Raw genomic sequence first — 9754 nt, forward strand, 5'->3', positions numbered from 1 at the left:
TCCTCTGCGAGTTTGGACTAGTTTACTCCTTTTGTTGCAGTTTGATTAGCATTCTTATTTTAGTTTGTAGCTTGTTTTCAAAACTTTATTTTGACTTTCTCGTATTACAGATGTTTTTTTTTCCGAAAAACTTTATATGCTTATGTGCACTATTTGTTTTTATTTATGGTAAGTAAACTGTGAAGAACTGTGTACATCTCACGAACTATTAAACTAAGGTTTTGATTTTTTTTCGATTCAAAATTAGGACAAATATGTCTTCAATACGCTACAACAGTGTTTAAGCTTCGTACAGACTGCTTGATGTAGTTCAAAATGGGAGAAAAACTATTCTACGCCATAAGGCATTACCGTCACTTGTTCTTTTTTCCAACTTCTAAGGCTGTACCTCAAGTCCAAAAACGTAAAATTGAAATCTAGTTGGTGGTGTTTTCATTCAATTTTAGTTAAACTCTCGTAGCAATTCTCAATTGATATGTTTTTGAATCGGAACTGATTACGAAGCTTAGACCAGAATAAGCGTTATTCATGACAATAAATTACTTAGCATTGGCATTTGTTAATAATATCAGTCGGTTTTTGAAATGCATAAATTATAAACAAGAAAATCGACTTCAAACCGTGTTTTTTGAACTTTCGTACACATCATTTGGAGGCCTAAATTTTATGAAAACGCCAATAACTACTGAAAAAAGATAATGTAATTGAGTAATTCTTCAAGAAAGTTTTCAAATGAATCATATTTTATGACCCGATGAGAACATTTTCGGCTTGAAGTCCCTAATTTTACTATTCGGCTCGAAGTCCCGTCGGCCTGATGTCCGGCACCCATATTTTTAAAAGTTAATGTGTAAAGCCTTTAGGTTTAATAATTTCGCGAACTCACTATTAGGATATAATGTTTTCACTTTCTCATGTTTTTTAATGACGTGATAACTTATTTTCATTCTCGTGTGAAAACTGACAATTTTAGACCCCGTCTATACTGATACCTGCTTAAAACTTAATATTGGTACTTGCAAAGAGAGTAGCTTAGAGAATTTGCTGTTGATGAAAGTCATTTTTCATTAAGTTCGAAGTAAATATTGTGCAAAAAGGTCTTTAATTTATGGCATGTTAGAGAGCTCAAGCAGCGAGTAAAAAGCCTATGCAATCAAAACTTATGTAAATAAATACAAATACAATTGTTTTCAGAAAAATGAGTTATATTTGCCATGCATGAAGAAAGCTGACTTAGAATTATCTACAATAAGGCAGTCTAATCTGACCAAAACTTTTTCATCTGGCCTCATCAGCGGTTGTTTGAGCACTCTTTTATTACAGCCACTCGAAGTTTCAAAAACGCAGCTCCAGGTTAACAAATCATTGAAACTGTGGAATGTCAGTCAGCATATTGTATGCAAGTTTGGATTGCCAGGTATTGACTCTATATTTTGAAAGAGCATCCCTGAATTAATGGGTGCTATGGGAAATTTTGGCAAAAGCAAAAATTTAATCTAAACATCACTTCATCTGCGGAACGATATGCAACCTGAAATTTTTTCAAATTGCCTTATATTTACTAAAATTCCCGGAGCGCTTTTTCCCGGAATATTCGTTTATTTGAGTTAATTGTTCTTTTAGTTTCATACTTAAGTGTCTCTGATATTAATGATGTGTTATTGCTATGTTTGCTTAATTTTGTTTTCGGCAGGAATATGTTGGTGTTCAGAATCTGAACTGATGACTCATCGATTCTACTTAACAATCCCCCTTCAAGAAATGGGAGGGGGATTTTTAAATGGTTATTGTGGATTTACTGATTTTGGTTCCGAACTTCCTATTGAATTGGAGAGATCGATTTTTTTTGAGAGATGGAGAAAAAGAGGAGTTAGGGATTTTAGTATTGGTAGTCTAGTATAATCTATCACTGCAGTTCCTTCAGGGTCTCTAGCGTCAAAACCGACGTAGAAGGGGAACCAACTTTTCCTGTGATGGCGTCTTTGTGCTGGTGTCGACGTCTCCTCTGTGTGAGACACTCAAGGGGGAGGTTTGGTTGTCGTTATTGATGCCCGTTCTAGGGAGCAAGTTTTTCAACGTGCGGAGAACCGAGTGATAATCCTGGTTGTCTTAATGATGCCCGTTCTAGGGGGCAAGTTTTTCAACGTGCGGAGAACCGAGTGATAATCCATGCCCGGTTCAAGCGGGCAGATTTTAGTGTGTGGGAGAGAACCGAGAAAAACTCCCGTTACGTGGGGTTATGTGATAAGCTGCAGATATTTTGCAGCTTCTTCGGAGTTCTCCCATTGGCTGTCGATGGTAAGTGCGGTCGGGTGTACCCGGCAATTAAACAGATGGCCAGTGGTGTGTAGTCCTATATATTTGGATATGGAGATTTGATTTCTCATTAAGGAAACTTTGTAGTTCATTGGTATGGAGATTTTTGATCCCGCAAACATATTCCTCCAGCTTGAAGATACTCTCCTGGTTGTTCGTAACCCAGTGTTAGAGGGTGGAACTGATTTTCCGGTTGTACACTTTATAGTTTAGAGTATGGTGATCTGATGTGTGCTGTTGTTAACATCCAAGCAAAAACTGTTTAGAGAGCGTTTCTTTGTTTTCTGACGGAAAGTATTTTGTTTCATCGTGTAAATGCGTGATATCGCTCATTTTAACGCAGCCATGGTTTTTCTAAGTATATGGTTGCAGAAGTTCCAGTTAGTGTAGCTCAGTGTGGGGGTCAAAATGGGTGATGCACTGTTCAGTACACTTCTACCAGTTGCCTTGTAATTGATGCCTTGTAAGTGATCAATGGGTAATGCATTGTTCAGTACACTCCTCCCAGTTGCTTTGTAAGTAACAAGGAGTGTTTCTTTCGAGCAACCACAAGAAGTGCCGGCAAGTTTTTTCAGAGGGTTATTTCTTTTTTGAATTTTCTCAGACTTTAGTACAGTGTTCTCTTATGTTAAATTGGTTGTCGAATGTAACGCCTAGAAATTTTGAGTTTCCAAAGGATGTCGACCTTCATTTTTGTTTCTAGGTTGAACTCATTTGTCCAATGGAAAAGATAGATAATGTAGATTCATCTTTTGAGATTACTTTATAGTTTACAGTATGGTTATCTGTTCTGTGCTCTTGCTAAGATCCAAGCAAAATTGTTTGGAAAGCGTTTCATTATATTTTCTGACGGGAAGTATTTTTGTTTCATCGTGTAAATGCGTGCTGTCGCTCATTTTAACGCAGCCATGGTTTTTTTTAGTATATTGTTGTGCTAAAGTTGCAGACAAATCAGTTAGTGTAGCTCAGTGTGGGGGTTAAAATGGGTGATGCATTGTTCAGTACACTTCTACCAGTTGCCTTGTAAGTGATCAATGGGTGATGCATTGTTCAGTACACTCCTCCCAGTTGCTTTGTAAGTAATAAGGAGTGTTTCTTTCGAGCAACCACAAGTAGTGCCGGCAAGTTTTTTCAGAAGGTTATTTCTTTTTTGATTTTTTTCAGACTTTAGTACAGTTTTCGTTTGTTAAATTGGTTGTCGAGTGTAACGCCTAGAAATTTTGAGTTCCAAAGGCTGTCGACCTTCATTTTGTTTCTAGGTTGAACTCATTTGTCCAATGGAAAAGATAGATAATGTAGATTCATCTTTTGAGATTACTTTATAGTTACAGTATGGTTCTGTTCTGTGCTCTTGCTAACATCCAAGCAAAATTGTTTGGAAAGCGTTTCATTGTTTTTTGACGGGAAGTATTTTTGTTTCATCGTGTAAATGCGTGATGTCGCTCATTTTAACGCAGCCATGGTTTTTCTTAGTATATTGTTTGGGTTAAGTTGCAGACGTTCTAGTTAGTTTTGCTCAGTGTGGGGGGTCAAAATGGGTGATGCATTGTTCAGTCCTTGACTTTTGTTTCTAGGTTGAACTCATTTGTCCAATTGAAAAGATAGTTGTAGATTCATCTTTTGAGATTACTTTATAGTTTACGGTATGGTTATCTGTTCTGTGCTCTCACTAACATCCAAGCAGAATTGTTTGGAGAGCGTTTCATAATGTTTTCTGACTGGAAGTATTTTTCTTTCGTCGTGTAAATGCGTGATGTTGCTTATTTTTACGCAGCCAGTGATTATTCTTAGTATATTGTTTTGCTTAACTTAGACGTTCCCAGTTAGTGTAGCTCAGTGTGGGGTCCAAATTGGTGTTGTTTTGTTCAGTACACTCCTCCCAATTGACTTGTAAGTAATATTGAGTGTTTCTTTGGAGCAACTCCAAGTAGTGCTGGTAAATTTTTTCAGAAGGTTTTTTTTGAAGTTTTTCAGACCTTATTACTGTTCGTTAAAGTTAAATTAGTTTGAGTTTCCAAAGGCCGTCGACCTTGACTCTTGTTTCTAGTTTGAACCCATCTGTCCAAGTTGAAAAGATAGATAATGTAGATTTATCTTTTGAGATAACTTTTTAGTTTACAGTATGGTGAGCTGATCTGTGCTCTTGTCAACATCCAAGCAAAACTGTTTTTAGAGCATTTTTTTATGTTGTCTGACGGGAAGTGTTTTTGTTTGTCGTGTAAATGCGTGATTTCGCTCATTTTTACGCAGCCAGTGATTGTTCTTAGTGCCTCGTTTTGCTTAACTTGCAGACCTTCCCAGTTAGTGTAGCTCAGTGTGGGGGTCCAAATAGGTGATGCATTGTTCAGTACAGCTTAGAGATTTGATAAACTTTCTGTTTTTGTTTTATAACATGTTTTAAACAAAAATTATTGACCATATGTTATTACAGATGTTTTCTTTCATTCTGGAAAACTGCATATGCTCAGGTGCATTAATTGTACTTATTTATAATAGAAAACTTCGAAAAAATTATGCGTGTACATCACAAGATTTCTTAAAGTTTTGGCCGACAAGAATTGTCATGAGCTTCGTTCTAATTGAAGTTAACGTAGAACTCTAAAGAAACAGGAATAGTTTTTAATGTGCAAATCGCACTGAGTGCCATAATTGAAATAAATTAATATTTTCGTAAATTAGACAGTAGTTCTTTTTTCAGTCTACTTTCCGTGTAAAATAGTCTTAAGCAAAATGCTGTTGACTAATTTTTGCAACAGTGATTTTCAAATTCCTCTCGAAAATAGGACATAAATGTCTTCGATACGATACAACAGCGTGCAAACTCCGTACAGTTTCTTCTTGAATTTAAAAATGGGCGAAAAACTATTCTACATCCAGTGGCGTGTGCAGAAATTTTTCTAGGGGACTGTTTTTGAAAAACTTTGAAAGGTGCGTCGACCTTGTTTTCGGTCGAACAATTTAATTTCAGAGCCTTCTGAAAATAATTTAAAAAACCTATTTGGTTGAAAAATTCTTTGAGGTTTTTGAGCACTGCTTGAAAAATTTGACCAAAAATTGCGTTTTATCAGCGAGCGTCAAAACTACTGTCTCAATTCGTTGGATTAGTTTTTGGATAGTTTGTTTTTTAAAATACAACGGTGTTTCCTTGACCCTTTTGTTCAGTTACGTTTTCTTAAATTTTGCCGAACTATGGTAAAAAATTCCGGAAGATATTCGATGCGTGCAGTGTATAGAAATTTTCAAGCGCAAAATATAGACCTTTTTTGTAAATAGCTTTAACCCTTAGTACTATTTGCAGCACTTTGTTTAAAAATGTAATTTTATTTTATTCTTAGAAAGCGTTTGCGCTTGACTTCTCCTTTGATTAGATTTTGATAATTCTCAGTAGAAAAAGTTTTTTTTTTGAGTATAGATTTTTTACTCCTTCTGTTGCAAACTGATTAGCTTTCTGGTTTTGTTTTATAGCATAGTTTTTCAAAACAAAATTGATTTTTTCGTATTACAGATATTTTGTTTCATTTTAAAAAAGATTTTGTTGGCTGACACATTAATTTTGTTACTTACCGTGAGAGAACTTTGAAAAAGCTTTTTGTGTACATCTCATGAACTATTGTTTTGTTCTATATGAATTGTTCTGCGCTTCTTTCACATTTAAAAACAATTTTAAAAACTTTAAATAGCATGTTGCTCCTGTTGCGTTTTTCGAAGAAACAGTGAATGGCTACACTGAATAAGTGGAAGAACAATCTGTATCCGTAAATTTTTTCTGCTGCTGTTTGGAACAAAGTTCCACAATATATCCAAATAGTGCACTCTCTAGAAGTTCTCTAGACCAATCTGAAAATCCAATAGAAGTTTAATTATAGCTTATTCTTGCTTAGAAAGAGAATATGCATTCCCTGCGAGCTCTGAATTTGGTACTGTTTACATATATATTTTTTTCAATTTCGAAATTTGATCCTTGTTACGTTTCATTGAATTTCAGAAGAAATTTTTTTTTCTCTGCGAGTTTGGACTAGTTTACTCGTTTTGTTGCAGTTTGATTAGCATTCTAATTTTAGTTTGTAGCTTGCTTTCAAAACATTATTTTGACTTTCTCGTATTACAGATGTTTTTTTCCGAAAAACTTTATATGCTTATGTGCACTATTTGTTTTTATTTATGTTAAGTAAACTGTGAAGAACTGTGTACATCTCACGAACTATTAAACTAAGGTTTTGATTTTTTTTCGATTCAAAATTAGGACAAATATGTCTTCAATACGCTACAACAGTGTTTAAGCTTCGTACAGACTGCTTGATGTAGTTCAAAATGGGAGAAAAACTATTCTACGCCATAAAGCATTACCGTCACTTCATGGCATGCTTGGAACAGTCAATCACATTGAATAATTTGGTAACATTGTAGAGGTCGTTTTTAATTGAAACCTTGATTAGGTCAAATCTTCTGATGTGAGAGATCTTTTCGCAATACTTAACCGATTTACCTTTAACATTTTCTTGCAAAATGAAAGCTTGCAGTCAGCAAATACACCAAATATTTCACTTTTTCTTAATTGTACACGAACACTGTTTTTGTTATTACCCTTGCGATAAGCAAGGGTATTGCAACTGGTTACATTTTTTTCATGAATATTTTGTTCATAGAATGTTCAAAATTAGAAATGGTAGGTAAATGGTAATTTTAAGTTCAGTCATAATGTTCATCTTCTTAGCGTTCTCGGCTCACTTAAACTGCAGGCAACGAATACACCTACGTTTGCAAAGGTCGTTTGCTGGATATATTCCGTTTTAAAAAAGTTTTTGCTGTTAATTTGTCTGCTTGTTTTATCGGCTTATTTGCCATAGCTCAAATTTTCTTGATGTTCACAATGAATGTTGTAGCTGCTTAATTTTCTGAGTTGTTTCTGCTCTTTTTAAATTTACTAGCCATGACTTCGTATATTCTATTTTTTGTTGTTGTTTTTTGCTTTAAACCTTTTTTCTGCCCTAAATGAGTTTGGCTCATGTTTATTCGGCTTAGTGACCTAGTTTTGAGTCATTTTAAGGGAAACATGGTTTTGTTGTCTACATCTGGATCGCACAAAGCGCTAATTTTTCAATAGAAACTATAGTTCAAGTTTGTCTTGCCAACAATTTTTTTCAGCTTTTTGTCCATTGTTTTGGCTTGATAGGGTTCGGCCTTAGTTTTATCAGCTTTATGTCGGAATGTGCGTGTCTGTGTTTTGAGGGCAAGGGGGACTTTTATAAGTCTAAAGTTTTATTGATTTGTTTTCGGCTTAAAGGATCTCTGCTGAGATATTTTCGGCTTTTTAACCGCTTGATAAGTATTATTTCAATACTAATTTCCCATTCTATTGTCTGTGCATCTTTATATTTCAAAACTAGCCTTATTTGTTTTGATCGATCTAGTTATACTGATTTTTTCCGACTTTGCGGCTTTCTTGATGTGTATCGCAAGTGGTGCGAAGCTCAGCTTCCCCTGTGTTTAAATTTTTTTTTAATTTCCATTTAGCAGTTTTATCAGATTTTGGGGTTGCTACTTGCAATTTAAACAAGAGCGGATTCAGATTTTTCGAGGCGTTTTGTTTTAAAAAAGTCCAAAATTGTAGGCTTCCCATCAAAACTAGTGTTCATTGATACCTTCAGAAAAGTTTAAAGTTCGGTTGGACGAAAAGGTTTCAAATGGTAAAATCAGGGGCGGATTTAGGGGGGGCGGGGGCAGACGTCCCCCCCCCCCCCCCTCAGGGATTCGACTCCCTGCCGACCCAAAAGGTCCCCCTTTTGGTACTTCTTAAGAAATCCATTTTTGGCTGACCGGTCCTGAGTTTTTTTTCTAAAGGCGCCTTTGGCGCCAATATATACTAACTTTGAGGGGCAGAGCCCGCCCCCCAAAAAAAAAGTGTTTTTTTTTGTCAAAATTTTCCAGTGCCCAAGAACGGCTTTTTTGACCTGTTTTTTCAAAACTTTACCTGAGGCGCAGAAATTTTGGTCAAAACAGCGTCGTTTTATTGCTCTAGGAGAGTTTGTAAAATCAATTTGTTCGACCTAAAAAAAAAGGTCGCCAAAATTTTCGACAATTTTTTGGAAATCCGCACCCTCCCCCCTTGAGAAAATCCTAGATCCGCCCCTGGGTAAAATAGTTACAAATATGGAATTATAGGGCGATAAAAGTGACAAATCTGCTTCCTGTTTTGAAAATTATAGTATAAATATTTTAAGGATTTTGGCGCGGAACCACAGTTTCACTCTACCGGAACATGGGAGGCATGTCCGTATTTTACCCTTCGCTTTACTTCATTCAGTCTTCCGTCTACGGAAACGACAAGCCATCGCCTCTGGGCTCTTTTCTCGTAGGTGGATTAGTCCGGTCAGTTAATTGTGTCATTTTTTGTCCACTCAACGTAGTAAAAACGAGAGTGGAAAGTGGCACTACAAATTTTGGAATTATGCGGACCTTGATGGCAATTTATCATCAAGAAGGTGTTGTTAAGTTATTCAGTGGACTCTTGCCGACTATTGCGCGAGACCTGCCGCATGCTGGTCTGAACATTATGTTCTACTGGGAATTCAAATCAAGAATGCCAGGCGATAATGTTTTAGCTGACTCCTCAATCGCAGCTTTTGTGGCCTCGTTTCTCAGTTGCCTTGTCACTCATCCGTCTGATGTTGTGAAAACAAATATGCAGAATAAACCTGATAGGTATCCGAATATTAAAGCGACGTGCAGTAGTTTGTGGAGGAAAAGAAGATTCTACGGGTTCTATCTGGGCTTTGTACCGAGAACGGGTAGAAAAGTGCTGCTCTCAATCATAAATTGGGTTGTGTTGGAATTTATAGTCACTGTTTTTTGATTATCTGTTAAAAGGATTGGGGTAATTAGAAGACTGAAATTGAAATCGGAAGTAGTTCGATGACATAATTGGAAATAAAAATGTTTTTGATTCCGATAGTTACTAGAATTTTATGTATAAAAATAAAGGTTTCTACCGCCGCTTTGTTGACCGGAGCAATAACTACTTGAGATTACTTACATGTTACCCTCGGGTCCTTATGTCCCTGTTTGTTTATTATAACTTCATTTTAACAAGAAATCGATATTAGAATCAGTCTTCTAATTGAACTATCTCGACCTGAGTTGAAATTGAAATTGTTTTTATGAGCTATTTTGAACGTAGTTATAATTTCGTATACGAGTCTAATTTTAGCCTTGACTTTGATAATCAATTTTGTGTACCTTTGTTTCTTTTGACCTCCGGGACAAGTTTACAAGTTGTGGTATGTTATCGAACCCAAGGCTTGTAGTCATCCGTGATCTATTTGGTCTTTATTTAAAAACATACGTCGAAATTAGATTGGGCAATAATGACTGACGCCTTTGGCAATCAAAGTTTATGAAATGAAATTAATGAAAGGAAAAGGATACGAGCAATAATCGC

The 9754-nt window shown here is 35.9% G+C and overlaps 1 protein-coding gene across 1 annotated transcript; it reads left to right on the plus strand.

The window, feature by feature from the left end:
- The first annotated feature begins 1196 nt into the window (after positions 1–1196).
- Positions 1197–9501, plus strand: LOC134848342 (mitochondrial glycine transporter-like). The gene is made up of 2 exons (XM_063865749.1): positions 1197–1417; positions 8538–9501. Exons 1-2 carry the CDS (start codon positions 1219–1221, stop codon positions 9167–9169), a joined length of 831 nt encoding a protein of 276 aa, XP_063721819.1. The 5' UTR covers positions 1197–1218; the 3' UTR covers positions 9170–9501.
- Positions 9502–9754: the final 253 nt, after the last annotated feature.

The sequence above is a fragment of the Symsagittifera roscoffensis genome, chromosome 1, assembly GCF_963678635.1.
Source record: "Symsagittifera roscoffensis chromosome 1, txSymRosc1.1, whole genome shotgun sequence".
NCBI classification, from domain to species: Eukaryota; Metazoa; Xenacoelomorpha; order Acoela; family Convolutidae; genus Symsagittifera; species Symsagittifera roscoffensis.

Bases quoted from the DNA above. Each gene is read 5' to 3' on its own strand.
- LOC134848342 (XM_063865749.1), top strand. From the start codon at position 1,219: ATGAAGAAAGCTGACTTAGAATTATCTACAATAAGGCAGTCTAATCTG. The intron at 1,418-8,537 runs GTATTGACTCTA...AAATATTTTAAG, and splicing joins ATGCAAGTTTGGATTGCCAG to GATTTTGGCGCGGAACCACA.